The 15511-nt window shown below is 47.0% G+C and overlaps 1 protein-coding gene across 6 annotated transcripts in view; it reads right to left on the minus strand.

Moving 5' to 3' along the window:
- The window catches only part of CSK (C-terminal Src kinase), a 70226-nt gene extending 64066 nt beyond the window's left edge, over window positions 1–6160 (minus strand). For 3 of the 6 annotated variants that reach the window (XM_081925676.1, XM_081925674.1, XM_081925671.1), the window contains exon 1: window positions 4456–4551. In XM_081925676.1, coding sequence (XP_081781802.1) covers window positions 4456–4536 — 81 coding nt within the window. In that variant the 5' untranslated portion in view covers window positions 4537–4551. Of the gene's footprint in view, window positions 1–4005; window positions 4025–4455; window positions 4552–5596; window positions 5619–5648 lie in introns of those variants that run through there. The other 3 variants (XM_081925680.1, XM_081925681.1, XM_081925672.1) reach the window with 3 other exon arrangements.
- Between the last annotated feature and the right edge of the window lie 9351 nt (window positions 6161–15511).

Below are 15511 nucleotides of genomic sequence, written 5' to 3' on the forward strand. Positions count from 1 at the left end.
AGTTCTTCTCCTAGGAGGGGACTGTCAAATTTAGGTGGGATGAAATGCCACGTTGTGCTGTTCTCAGATACTGTTTATTGCATTCAAAGCTGGGCACAAACTGCACAATGAACCTTATTCCTTTTAAATCAGAGCCAGGGAATCTGTCTCCAACTCCCATCAGTCCCAGCCAGCCTGGTCAATGATCAGGGATGATGGCAGTTGGAGTCCAATAACATCTGGAGGGCCACATTCCCCCCCCCCATTTTAATTACAAGGGGCAGCATCCAACAAACATCTCGTCAGAGCCTTATCCAGACATTAAATAGTGCTTTCCTAACAATATGGTTTTTAAATGCTTTATGTGCTTTAACCTTGTCGTACCACAAATATGCATGCCACCCAAAAACGTTATTAAAACCTTCTAAGTCCAAAATGTCTGTGTTCTCAAGAAGCAGCCAATCTTTCAACCAGCAGAATGCTGCTGATTCGTAGTAAAGTTTAAGGTCTGGCAGGGCAAATCCGCCTCTTTCCTTTGCGTCAGTTAATATTTTAAATTTTATTCTAAGCTTCTGGCCCTGCCAGACAAATCTAGAAATGTCTCTCTGCCACTTCTTGAAACAGTCCATCTTGTCCAAAATTTGCAATGATTGAAACAAAAATAACATTCTTGGCCAGCCAGCCTGGTCAATGATCAGGGATGATGGCAGTTGGAGCCCAATAACATCTGGAGGGCCACATTCCCCCCCCCCATTTTAATTACAAGGGGCAACAAACATCTCGTCAGAGCAAGGATTTCCAGTGCTTGCTGCTGCTGTTATTGGGAGTTGCTTTAGGTATTTTTAATGAACGGCACATGTTTTGCAGATATGTGTTATAATATAAAATATGTTACATATCATATAGAATATTTTAAAAGGTTCCAAATTCTTTTGAGGTGTTTTGTGTAACAAGCGACTAACAAATTCAATAAATTAACAATTTGTTCCTTGTAACTAAAACCTTTAAAAGTTACAATCCAAATAATACTAGATCACTCAACATGTTTTCCCCTGAATAATTTTCAAGTGACTTCCTCTTAATCTGCCGAGCATCACATTTTTATTCAGATTCAGGGACCTGCAAAAGAAGGCTCCTCAGACACCGTGTGGTGACTAACGTCTTGCAAAATGTCAAAACGATAATGCCTACATAATTTTGTGGCCACGATCCTGCCACTGAAAAGTACAGCTAGTACTTTGGTAACCCAGAAGTGCACACAGGTGTCTTGAAAAACACTCCTGATCTTATGTGGCTTTGTGTGAATCCACATCAGATTATGGTTGCAGGTGAAGGTGGTTCCAGCCCAGAAGCTATTAAGAACATAAGAAGAGTCTGCAGGATCAGGCCAATGGCCCATCTAGTCCAGCACCATCTTCTCACAGGGGCCAACCAGATGCCCTAACGAGAAACTCAAAAGCAGGATTCAACCACAAGAGCAAACCTCTCTCCTCCTTGGCTTCCAGCAACGGTTATGCGAAAGCTTTGTTCCCTCTTGACCATGGAGGCAGAAAATAAGCCGTTGAGGCTAGAAGCCATTGATAGCCTTCTCTTCCTCCATGAATTTATTTCTCTTTTAAAGCCATCTAGGTTGGTAGCTATCACTGCCTCCTGCAGGAGTGAGTTCCACAGTTTAATTATGCATAATAATAATAATAATAATAATAATAATAATAATAAATTTTATTTATATCCCGCCCTACCCAGGCTCAGGGTAGATAACACCAACAAAATCACAGTAAAAACGTAATAGGGGGGGAAAGGGGGGGGAACCAATTTAAAATACAGGTTAAAATGCAATTTAAAATGCAGCCTCATTTTAAAGTAGCTGATAAATCAAGACCATAAGGGGAGGGAAACATAAGGGTTAGACCGAGTCCAAACCAAAGGCCAGGCGGAACAGCTCCATCTTGCAGGCCCTGCGGAAAGATGCCAAGTCCCGCAGGGCCCTGGTCTCTTGTGACAGAGCATTCCACCACGTCGGGGCCAGTGCTGAAAAGGCCCTGGCCCTAGTTGAAACCAATCTAACCACCTTGAGACCTGGGACCTCCAAAGTGTTGTTATTTGTGGACCTTAAGGTCCTCCATGGGGCATACCAGGAGAGGCGGTCCTGTATGTACGTGGTACTGTAGGTACTGCATGAAGAAGTGCAGTGGTACCTTGGGTTACATATGCTTCAGGTTACAGCCTCCACTAACCCAGAAAAAGTGCTTCAGGTTAAGAACTTTGCTTCAGGATGAGAACAGAAATCGTGCTCCGGTGGCACGGCAGCAGCAGAGAGGCCCCATTAGCTAAAGTGGTGCTTCAGGTTAAGCGCAGTTTCAGGTTAAGTACAGACCTCCGGAACGAATTAAGTACTTAACCCGAGGTACCACTGTACTTTCTTCTCTCTGTCCTGAATCTTTCAACATTCAACTTCACAGGATGTTTGAGAGTTCCAGTGTTGGGAGGGATGGAGAAACTTTCCTCTTTAAATTGCTTAATCCAGCCTTTGCCAACCTAGTGCCCTCCAGATGTTGTGGACTACAATTCCCATCAGCCAGCACAGCCATGGAGGGCACCAGTTTGGCTGAGACTGGATTAATCTGAAATAGATATCCAATATCTCAGTCACTCCCTCTCTAATCTATCTCCATTTGAATGGGGCAAGACAAGCCTTTGGCAAACAGACTTGAAAACGAAAATACGGTACACGGCAGAGACTCGCAAGGCAAAACCCAACAGATCTGAGCCACGGAGTGTTCTTGACTTTGCTCTCTCAAAAGTTAGCTGCCTTCTGCCGCAGCCTAGGAACTATGAGGCCACGTACAGACAAAGACAGGCTAATCAGCTGCACTTTCACTTTTCTTGCCTTTATGCATTCATCCTCCAAGACCCCCATAATTCTTCTTTCTCACATACACACTCACAACAACCCTGTAGGGTAGGCTAAGCTAAGAAAACGTAATTGGCCCACAATTATTCCAGGAGCTCCCCAAGCGCACGGAGATTTCAGCCAGTAAGGGCTAATGGTTATGGCGCTGAGCTATGATTTGGGAGGTCCAGGGTCAACTCCCTACCCAGCCATAAACCTGAGTATGGATGACCCTGCGTCAATCATGCCCAACCAACCTCACAGGGGAGCTGCCAGGCTAAACTGAGAGGGTGAGAGAACAACGCAGGGTTTGGTAGAGGAATTAAGTAAAAATAAAAACCTAACAGTAGGATTCAACTTTGTGCAAGAAAACCTTTGTTCCTGCACTGCAGGGGGTTGGACTCTGTTCTCCTTGAGGTCCCTCCCTACGCTACACTTCTATGATTATTCTGGAAACAAAACACACACATGGATCTCCCCATGCAGGTATTTAAAGCGCTGACTAAGGGCTGACTTTGGATTTTAATCCACTGCTGTATTGTTTAATGGTTGAATTGTTTTGAGCCCCACTTGATTATACAGTATATATGTGTGTGTTACGGTTTCTTGGACACTGCCCTGAGATTCTGTAGGAGTAAGGGCAATATAGAAAAATAGCAAAGAAACAAACTTTTCAGCCCACAATCCAACATGCATTTACCTGGAAGAAAGTGCCACTGAACAGAACGAGCATTATTTCTGAGTAAACTTAACTTTGTGCTCTGAAAATGTCATACACACACCACAGAGTACACTTTCATAAACTAAAACCACAAATGATGAATTGTATGTAGTTAAACAGGTAAAATAAGCTAAGGCTTGACTGGGAAAGTCTTACACATATTTCAATTCTTCCTAAAATCTCTATTGCTCCCTTCCCCCTCCAGGGTGGCAAGAAACAGGCTTTTCCCAGGGGGGCATCAGGATTTATGGAAATTCTACACCCCCATTTTGAACAGGAATAGCAGAGAACAACTTGCAGGTGATAGTCATAAAAGGCTGTGCATTATTTAAAGTGCAATGGAGTAAGTAAGTCGTACTTCCTGATGCTCAGGGCATCTGAAAAACAGGAAGAATCTAACCTGGCCTCCCACCTCCAGCAATGCAGAGCTAATGGGGACCTGATTTTTTCCCCTTCCTTTAATTTCTATGCACCCTTCTCAATCTCCAGTCAAAAACAACTCCTGCCTGGAAAACATGTATGTATGCAAACATGCATGAAGAAGCCGCTCTCTGCCCTCAGCAGCATGCCACTAATCCTGAGTGCCCAGCACCACTGAGCCCTCACAGGGGCAGCTTTAATCAGCTGTTGCCAGACCTTTAAATTAGCTGCGGTAACAATAAGCTCCCACCCACCTGTCCCTGAGCCTTTTAAACCCCTTATCCCATCAAATGCCTATTGGCAAAGGGGGGGGGTGAGCTTTGCTGCACTGTGCCCCCGCCTGCCCCCAGGCCTGCTGGTGTGACAATGGCTGTTGTGAGGGCGGCAGCACAGATCCCTCCCCGCTGGCCGGACAAGCCACTCCACACACAATATGACTCACTGATGGTGACAATGTGCGTCTGCAAAGGCCCAGCTGGGGAGGACTGTAGCACCACTGTCCGTGGGGATGGACGGCAGCCATACAAAGGCAACGTGGATCTCCAAGCCGCCAGACCTTCTTCACACCCGTGCAGGCGCCAAAAGAACCCCACAAGAGGCATTTCTGCTGCCACACACACCTCGGAAGAAAAGTTCATTGAGAACCCCCGGGGGAAGTTAAGAGGGAGCTCTGCACAAGCAACACCGTGGGGCACGGAGGGAAGGGTCTGCCAGATGTGGGCAGAAAAGGGAGGGGTAACCAAGGGGTCAGACAATAAGCGACAGGGAAGAAATGGGTGATCAGCATTCCAGGTAGCATCTACAGTATTTGTTTCATTATGTTTTGCTGCTGCTGCGGCTTATGGGCCCCCATTGTTTCTGTGCATCGTCTTGGGCTCCAGGAAATGTTCAGTTACCAAGAACCACTGAAGGGAAATTTCATTTATTCTAGGAAAGAGGGGAGGGCGAAACCATCCAAAAGACGGCCTTCCCCCAGGGCATTGATTCTCGCCTTCTAGACCGCTGACGTCCCTCCAGGAAGACCAGGCCACTTTCTAAGGTGTGATCTGAAAATATCCCTCCGCATCAGGTCATCACGAAGCCGGACATCAACATTCAAGGCACACACAGGGAGGATGCAGAGCAAAAGGCACCTCTGCAGCCCGACGGATCTCGCCCACCCGCGAGACCCCGACGGGTCTTGCACCCAGAGAAAGGGAAGCAGCAACGGGGCCGGAGGGAAGTGGCCGGCCTCGTCCAAGTCGAAGGCAGAGCGACTCTCCCGGAGGCAGCGACGCGAGACAGGAGCACGCCCCGCCGCCGCCTCCTCGCACCCTGGGGCGGCTGGGGGAGGCGGATCGGCCGGCCGGCCTGCCAGCCACTTCCCCCCGGCTTCTTTTCGGAAGCCTTACGTGGGAAAGAGCGCTTTGGTGGGTGTGATGCACTCCCCCCCCCCGGCCACGGCTCTTCCCCAGGGACTAGTCACTTGAGTGGAATATCCCCCGAGTTCCCACCCGCCTACAAAGCGCCAGAAAAAAAGGCGTGAGGAAGGATGGGCAAGTCGCCCCTCTCCAGGCGGCCTGCGAGGAAGCGGGGGCACGAACCTTCAGATCCCCACAACGCACCGCGGGGCGGCAAGGAATCCGCGCTGCTCACCTCTCTCCAGGCTCCGTGTTGCCTCGGCGGCCCGGCTGGTCTCGGCGAGCCGCTGTGGGGTTAGTCCATGCGGCGGGAGAGCCCCCCGGGGCCACAGGGCCGGCGGAGAAGGCAGCTCCCAGGGCCGGAGGGGTCCCGGCAGCGGGGGCGGAGACCCAGAGATGCAGCCGGAGGAAGGCGGAGGGCGGGAGGGGCGCTCGGGCAGCAGCGGCGGGACCCGGGGCGGGGGCGGGGAAACAATGTAGCGCCGCCGCCGCCGCGAACGTTCCGATTTCGAACGCCGCCGGCTCCCTTTGGAACGTTGGCGCCGCCGGAGTTCCAGGCGCGTCGCTGCAGCCTCGGCGGCTGCGAGGGAAGGAGCGGCGCCCGAGGCCCCCGGCGAGGAAGGCGCTCGTCCTTCGCGTCCCACCACCGCTTGCTCTCGTTCCGCACCCCAGCTCCGCCGCCGCCGGGAGCCTCGCAGGGCCTGGCTGCACAGAGAGAGAGAGAGAGGGAGGAAGCCCCGAGCGGTCCTACGGCGCCTGCGCCGCCCCAGCTCCTTCCTTCCCACCATCGCCCGCCCAGCCCTCTCGGCAGCAGGTCCCTCCCAGCCGGCGGCGGAGGGAGCGCGTCACCTGCTGGTCGGTAAGAGAAGAGGAGCTGCCGGGCCGGCGCGCTCGGGCTCTCTCCCATTGAGCCGCTAAGGCTCGGGGAACAAGCTTTGCGGCGGGCTGTGCCAAAGTGCGGGGTTGCTACTGGGAATAGAATATTCTGTGTTGCATCCGACCCCGTTGCGCTCAGAGTAGACCCGCCGAAATGAGCGGATATGCATTGGTCATGACCATTCATTTCATTGGGTGCGCTCTGAGGGTGGCTGACTCACGAGACACCTCTTTGTAAGTGCCTTGGAAGAAATGGGTGATCAACAAGCCAAGGAGCTTCTATTTATTTCATTATGTTTTGCTTATTATTTTTATTTATTTCATAAAATGTATACACTGCTTGATTGAAGAAAAAAAACCTCAAAGCAGTTTACAAAGAGAACAAAACAATAAAATTATCAGTGAAAAAACCTGTTTAAAACATTCAAAAGATAAAATTAGCAATAAAGTAAACACACACATACATATACGCACATTCAATGTGTCTTCATAGGGTTGTCTAAACAAACATGTTCTTGTATCCCATCTTTCTTCCTAGGAGCTCTCACATTTTACCCTCCCAGCAACTCTACAAAGTAGGTTAAGCTGAGAGAAGTGACTGAACCAGCAAGCATCCTGGGCTGAGTAGAGAGTGGAACCCTGGTCTCTCCCAGGTTCTAGTCCATCATCCTAATCACTGCACCACACTGGCTCTCAGTTGGCGGTACATTAATGGGGAACCTTTGACCCTTCAGGTGTTGCTGGATGAGCTCCCCTGACCCCTCACCATTGGTTATGCTGGCTGGGGCTGATGAGAGTTACAGTCCCACCTGGGTTAGAGTCATTTTGATGATATGTGCAGCGCACAACCTTGTTATTACCAACATGTGCGGCTTTCTCCAGAGTGAAGTGCAGAGTGTTTGATAACCAGGACATTCGCAGGGAAACCAAAATGCTTGTTTACAAAGCTATTGTACTACCAACCTTACTATATGCTTGGGAAACATGGACCACTTATAAACGCCATCTCCAACTCCTCAAAAGATTCCACCAACAGTGTCTCCGAAAAAATTTACACATCACTTTGGAAGACAGGTGAATTAATATCAGTGTACTGGAAGAAGCAAAGATCACCAGTGTGGTGTAGTGGTTAAGAGTGGTGGACTCGTAATGTGGTGAACCGGGTTCGCGTCCCTGCTCCTCCACATGCAGCTGCTGGGTGACCTTGGGCCAGTCACACTTCTCTGAAGTCTCTCAGCCCCACTCACCTCACAGAGTGTTTGTTGTGGGGGAGGAAGGGAAAGGAGAATGTTAGCCGCTTTGAGACTCCTTAGGGTAGTGATAAAGCGGGATATCAAATTCAAAAAAATCACCAGTGTTGAAGCAATGATTTTTCAACATCAACTTTGTTGGACTAGTCCTGTTGTGCGTATGCCTGTTGATCGTCTTCCAAAGCAACTACTCTATTCCGAACTTAAAAATGGAAAGCGTAATGCTGGTGGTCAACAAAAGAGGTTTAAAGACTCTCTCAAGGCAAATCTTTAAAAAATGTAGTTTAAACACTGACAACTGGGAAACACTTGTCTGCAAGTGCTCCAGTTGGAGAACAGCCTTTATCAAAGGTTTCATGGGTTTCGAAGACACTCGAACTCAGGATGCAAGGAAGAAATGTGCTAAGAGGAAGGCACGCTTGGCAAATCCACACCATGATCAACTCCCACCAGTGTCCCCACTGTGGAAGGACGTGTGGATCCAGAATTGGCCTCCACAGGCACTTACGGACTTATTGTTAAAACTGTGTTTATGGATGACAATCTTACTCAGCTACGAGTGATCGCCGAAGAAGAAGAGTTCTTCCCATCTCTGATTTACCATTGAAGGTTTTACCATTGCCATTACTCAGGTGTAATAAAGAGATACAGAGCAGAAGTCAAGCTGCAACATTAGATTAATGAATCAGTTAAAATTTGTTGCTATAAAAAACAGAAACAATGAACTTTCAATTGACTAAAATAGTGTACCCTTGAGGGACGCTGGTGGCACACGTTGGTTAAACCACAGAGCCTAGGACTTGCTGATCAGAAGGTTGGCAGTTCAAATCCCCGTGACGGGGTGAGCTCCCATTGCTCGGTCCCTGCTCCTGCCAACCTAGCAGTTCAAAAGCACATCAAAGTGCAAGTAGATAAATAGGTACCGCTTCAGCGGGAAGGTAAACGGTGTTTCCGTGCGCTGCTCTGGTTCGCCAGAAGCGGCTTAGTCATGCTGGCCACATGACCCGGAAGCTGTACGCCGGCTCCCTCGGCCAATAAAGCGAGATGAGCGCCGCAACCCCATAGTCGGTCACGACTGGACCTAATGGTCAGGGGTCCCTTTACCTTTACCTAGTGTACCCTGATTAATCAGTCCAGTGATTCTATCTATCTATATCTACATACATACAACAAGAGAGTCATGTGGCACGTTAAAGCCTAACATTTATTATGGCATAAGCTTGCATGGACCACACATGAGCAGTGACACTCCACCATGCCATCTACTGCTGTGTCCTGATAGGTAAGCTCCTTTAAGTGACTTGGGTAAGTGTTGTATAGGATTGCAGCCTTGGATATATTTAATTTGGTGTCAGGCCTAAGTATATGTCAAGGCGAGTGCTGCGATTCCTGCATTGCAGGACTGGACTGGACTGGGTTGCATTTTGGGTCCTGTGCAGCTCTACCACTCTACTATTCTAAGCCAGTTAATGTAATGAACTATCTGCAGATGGTGAACATACCTCCAACCCAATTGAATAGAGACCCTAATAGAGGTCTTTAAGCAGAGGCTTGACAGCCATATGTCAGGAGTGCTCTGATGGTGTTTCCTGCTTGGCAGGGGGTTGGACTTGATGGCCCTTGTGGTCTCTTCCAACTCTATGATTCTATGATCCTATGGCCCTTTTCTTTCTGTAGGTTGATTATAGTGCATAAACCAACATGCAAAACGGGATGTAGAAACAGCAGCAGCTCTGTTGGCACTAAGCGCCACTGAGGATCCATGGAGGAATAAACATTGTTAAAATGTAGATGGAGTTAGAATTTGTATGAGTTTCTCTAAACTTTTTGCAAAAGTAGGTGATTTCAGAGCTGAATTTTGTAACATCTGTACCACCCTAAATTCAGTGCTGCAGTTGATGCTGAACTACAACTCCCAACAGTCGGTGTAACATGCCCTGGCCTGCATGCAGGGTGACATGGTCCAATATCATGTGGCAGGTCACATCTGCAGATTTGCAGTGCACTCCGCCCTGCATGCCAGATGATGGCTTTGTTCAACACAGAGAAGGCCATGTTGAGCAGGCATGGTGCACCCCGCCCTGTGTTGCTCAGAGACAGGTCCAATATTGCGCTTCAGGCTGTGTTTGCCGTTTGCTGTGCGTAGCTCACCATGCCCTGCATGCTGGGTGACAGTGTGCACCGCCCTGCAAACTAGGCAATGGGGTCCCTTGCTTCATGGCAGGCCGCATCTGATGGCTGTGACATGCAAGCTAGGTGACAAGGTCCAATATTGCTCAGCAGGCCGCATTTGATGGTGGAATATGGTTAGAAAAGCCCAAAATGCCACAAAAGGTAAAGAAGGGTCAGATAAACCAAAAAGGTGCTGGGAGGGGCACATCTTCAGAAACAAGCACAATTTAATCAGTACTGAAGGATGCTCAGAAGATGTATAAGGTACAAGGAAAAGCAGAACACACTGAGAAACATGCTGAATCCCACAAAAATCAAGAAAGCTTGGGGAAAACATAAAGTCCTAGAAAAGGTGGAAATGGTCTGGAAAAACCCAAAATGCCAGAAAAAGCAAGGATAGTCAGAAAAACCCAAAAGTCCCTGATAAGAGAAACACACTTTGAAATAGGGAAAATCCCACCAATACTGAAGAGTGCTCAGAAGAATTGGGTGCATGAAAAATAATAGCACCTTGAGAAGAAGGGGAAACCACAAAAATTGGTTTATTTCACCATTTTTCAGGAATGGTGGTGAAGGGCATTTTGAGTCTTTCTGATCACCTTCATTTCTTCTAAGACTCTTCATTATTGGTGGGACTGTGTTTGTTTCTGAATGTCTTCCCCCTTTCTTTGGGGTTTTGCTCCATCAGACCATTCTTCACTTTTCTTGGCATGGGTCTTTCAGCCCATCTTTCACCCTTTCTGAGAATCTATTGTGATGATTATTTTTACAAGTTGTTGCCATTTTACTTGTTTCTCTGTGCTTTTGACCATTCTGCACTTTTTCTGGTATTTTGCATATTTAACTTTTTATGGGTTTCTATAGTTATTTTGACCATTCTTCAATATATGTTGGATTTTGCACATTTCTGTGGGTGTTTGGTCATTCTTCACTTCTTCTGGCTATTTGCATTTTTCAGACCACCTTTTATATTTTCTATGACTTAATGGTTGTTCTGAGCATTCCTCACCATTTGTGGGATTTGGCTTGTCTCTCAGTGTGTTCTGTTTTCGTGGACATTTTGCTTCTCAGCATTCTGCACTGGTCGGAATCTGGGGGTTTCTGAGGGGGTTTCCCTTTTATGTTGTTTTTGGCATTTCAGGCTGTTCTGACCGACATGAGGACTCCCCTAATAGAGGCCCAAGAAAGGATTCATGCACCCCGCCTAGCACTTTATCGCTGCCCTTTGTTACTATCTGCGGATGACGCAGTCATCCTTTCCTTTTCTAGAGTAGGTCTCAGGAGGGCCTTGAAAATTTTTGGATCATATTGTAATGCAAATTCCCTTACAATTAATTATGGAAAATCTAAGATACTAGTTTTCGCAAAGAGCCGGAAACTCCATAATTGGAAAATTGATGGGAGAGCCATCGAACAAGTGTATAAATTCCAATATTTGGGAGTTTGGTTACAACATAACCTTAGATGGAAGGCCCATGTAGCCTATGTTACAAATAGAGCCAAAGCTATCTCCTTGGCGATCTTGCGATTCTTCTTCACCGATGGGGCCCTTCATATCCCATCGGCGTTGAAAGTCTTCAAGGCCAAGGTGATTCCGACAATTGCTTATGCCATCTCAATTTGGGGGACTTTTGTCAATCTATATCACCTAGAGGTTATTCAAAATCAGTTTTTAAGAGGGATATTGAAACTGCCCAACTGTGTAAGTAATACAGCGTTACGCATGGAACTTAACACTGTATCCCTGGAAAACGCTCTGTGGAAGCACATACTTTGTCACTGGTTATCTCTATGGCACAATCTCCCAAACTTGTACTTGATACAATGTATGTGGAGAGATGATTTCCAGAGCCCATGGGTAAAAAATCTACAGCTGAAAATTATGGCAATGGGAATCTCCCCATCCAAATTACTCGAGCAGGACATAGTTCCAGCTAAAAGAACAGTAACCTGTAAACTAGAGGAGATGGACTTGCAGCAGAAAATGGTCTTGGGCAATGGTACCTGCTCACCTCTAAACCTTGGTTTATTACCCCTCTTAAGGCTCCCAAACTATTTGAATTCCTTAACTTCTTCGGCTCATAGATATGCCTTTGTAAAGGCAAGATTCAACACCTTCCCATCGAACGTGCTGAGAAATAGATTCTTCAATGGACAGATATCGCTCTTATGTGATTGTAATTGTGGGGCACCGGAATCGTTGCATCACATAATTCTTGATTGTGCTTTTCACTTATCGGCCAGGAGCAAGTTTCTTGCTCAATATCTTAAGGGAATTGCCGATGATACGACTGAAGCCAAACTGAGATATCTATTAAATGATGATGACCCCCTAAGATCACTCATGGTTGCCAGATTCTTGATCAGCGTCCTATCCCTAAACAAGAGAAACGGACTCCTGTGTGGCTCGGATAATCCCTTTAAACCATGATCTATGTTTTAGGATGTAATTAGGTGATATCACCATTGATGTCTTCTACTAATTTATGAGCAGAGGGCGATGTTTATGTTACAAATTTGTTGTAATGTATGATGTTGGTCTTTTGTTTTTGTTTTGCTTTGGTTCTTGTCTGTTTTTTGTAAGTTTTGGTGGTTTTAAATTTGGAGGTTCAAGTACATTATGGTGGTATGGGAAACTGTTGTGTGATGGGCCAATGGCCGTAATAAAGATCAATCCAATCCAATCCAGGCTGTTCTGACCCATCTTTCACCTTTTTTAGGACCTTATGCTCCCATCTGAGCACTGATGGGATTTTGCTTGTTTCTGAGTGGTTTTCCCCCTTTTAGGGTGAACTGCCAGAGAACAGCATTTGGTGTACAAAGTGCTCACACCCCATTCTCACTTTCCTGAGTGCAGCTTGAGGTGGCAGACAATTCTCTCTACCTACTTGGTTCCCAGCATAACAAGCAATCTCTCCACCATCGCTTAGATGGACAAGCATATTGGTAAGGCAGCTTTGGCAATTGCCTCTCCAAAAGGGTCTGGGAAAATGTGATGCCAACAGCCAATACCAAGATGAAGGTCTACTAGGCATATGCGTTGAACACGCTGCTTTGTGGGAGTCGTGGGCAACTTACAACCATCATGAGTGATTGATATGGAAGGGGGGGCATGTCTTCTTCACCTTCTTCTTCGCTACAATATATCCATTTATTTCAAATTGTCAATGTCAAAAGGGACTAGAATCTATAAAATTCATAGAAAATCAACGTGCCAATTTGCTCAATTTCTCTAGGACTCCATGACACCTTCCCTGTCCTCCATAATCCCTCAAGCAAGGCGTCAAGACCCTAATCCTGTCAAATCACTCTGCCAAGCCTTTCCTCCGGGCAATGCCAGGTGGCAGACTTTACATACTTGGACTATTGTCTTCTCATCACCGATACTCAGGAAGTGCTTATCTGCGCATATCTCCAGCTCTGCATATTCCCCCCTCCCTCCTCTGTATGTTAATCCGGTGTAACCCAACCTCTCTTTAATGTGTTCATGATGTAACTGGGATGTATTTTGCACTGTATTCTGGAACATGGAGGGAAGTTTCAAAAGTTCATGTCACCCCTTTCTCGCTGTTCAATCTCGCCTTGAACCTGTTGCGCAATAAACTTGGATCTTCTGCAGCTTGCTCCTGTCTCCGGCTGAGCTCATTTTCCTCCGCAGGGACCCGCAGACTTAGTCCGACGAGCTGGGTGGCAGAGCAGCCTCGCACCCAGATTTTACCGTAACAGCGATGCCTCAGCGCCTTCCACATGCACTGTGTCAGGAGGATTCTGGGTATCACATGGCAGGACAAAAGTCAGAACAAAGATGTGCTCTTCTAAACCCACATCCCCAGGATGTTTGCACTCCTGTCTCAGCGACTTCTACGCTGGCTTGGTCACGTCCACAGAATGGAAGATGGCAGGATTCCTGAGAAAGTTCTCCACTACAGGCACAAGGCAAATTGGCAGGCCAACTCTGTGCTACAAAGATGTCTGCAACCACGACATGAAGGCTGGCAACATCAGCCCTGCAATGTGGGAATCCCTTGCAGATGACCACAGTGCATAGAGATAGGCAGTCATGTATCCCTAGCAGTGGCCAGAGGAGAAATGACCACTGGAGGGAGTAGAGAGACAAAACACCATGGTGTATCTGCAGCAACAGAACCGGGCACTTTCAACTGCCTCATCTGCAACAAAACATGTCTCTCCCAAATTGGTCTCTACAACTTCAGCAGGTACAGCAAACTTCCAACAGCCTGATCTCACCCGCAAAGGCACACTCTTCCACTGTGTCCCGAGACAGATGAATGCCAACAATGTCATGTAAATAGATAAACTTCTTACATGATGAATATGTAAGGTCTGGGACAATGGATTCAAAAACTAAAGTATTTTACCATTTCATAAGATGGCTGTCTGTCCAGTATAAGGCAATCAGCAAGCTATCAGGTCACTTGACAGACACCAGACAAGCCACACTCTCAAAACTATTTACAGATAGGTAGCCGTGTTGGTCTGCCATAGTAAAAAAAAAAAATCCTTCCAGTAGCACCTTAAAGACCAACTAAGTTAGTTATTGGTATGAGCTTTCGTGTGCATGCACAGAAATCTGAAGAAGTGTGCATCTGAAGAAGGTATCTGAAGAAGTGTGCATGCACACGAAAGCTCATACCAATAACTAACTTAGTTGGTCTTTAAGGTGCTACTGGAAGGAATTTCTCAAAACTATGTTGTAGATCGCCTCTTTCTGTGACCTGGTTATGATGCTTATAGGTGGTCTTGGGTTAGCGGTTGGGCAATTTCTAAAGTCTTAAAACGGAGCTTTCCAAACTGCGTGCCAGCTGCAGGGTGTAGGTGTGTCATGCAAACACTGAGTAAAACTGAATTACACACACATACATAGCTTTATTGTGGTCCAGAGACCTAAAATACACAGTACAGTAATGGTATATAAGTTATTATTGAGGTATAAAAGCTGCCTTGCTAGCCAAACAGAGGGGCTTTACCCCAAACATACTGTACTGATTTCTGATTTTTGCTGCCTCCCAGAATTCCTGTGTCGCGAAATGGTGCATGACTCCAAAGTGTGCCACCGACGTGGAAAGTTTGGAAAGTTCTGCTTTTAAAGTTCTCACACACCTTTGTTTTGAGCGGGGGGGGGGGGATTGGGGAAGGGTCTCTGTTGCCACAGGAAAACAAAAGCTCTACTCCGGCGGCTCCTGTGACCCATCATGGACTTGGGGCCCTAAGAGGCAACCCCAAGTGTTTCCGATAGAACAGTGTTTTTCAACCACTGTTCCGCGGCACACTAGTGTGCTGTGAGATGTTGCCTGGTGTGCCGTGGGAAAAATTCGAAAGATTTAAAAATAAAGTATTTTATAATTTTTCATATTTCTGTTTACTTACTATTTCATAATAAAGTAATTATAAAATACTTTCTTTGTGTTTATTTGATTCCTATTCAAGAGAATTACTTTATATATAGTCAATATAGGCACAGAGTTAAATTTTTTAACATTTTCTAATGGTGGTGTGCCTCGTGATTTTTTTTCATGAAACAAGTGTGCCTTTGCCCCAAAAAGGTTGAAAAACACTGTGATACAACACTCGAGCGGCGCATAAATTTAATGAGATAAATAAACGAGCAGGTTGCGGAGGACCCCTCAGACGCGCAGCGGAGGGGCGGGCGAGGGGGAGAGGCAGGCAGCCCTTCGCGGGGGCGACGCGGGCGCTTCCCCGATGCCGCGGCCTGCGCTCCCTCAGGCGCCGCCTCCCTTTCTGGAAACTTCTCCGCCTCCTCCGCTCGGCCCGCCCGTCC

Source organism: Podarcis melisellensis, assembly GCF_964234715.1.
Source record: "Podarcis melisellensis genome assembly, chromosome: 9".
NCBI classification, from domain to species: Eukaryota; Metazoa; Chordata; class Lepidosauria; order Squamata; family Lacertidae; genus Podarcis; species Podarcis melisellensis.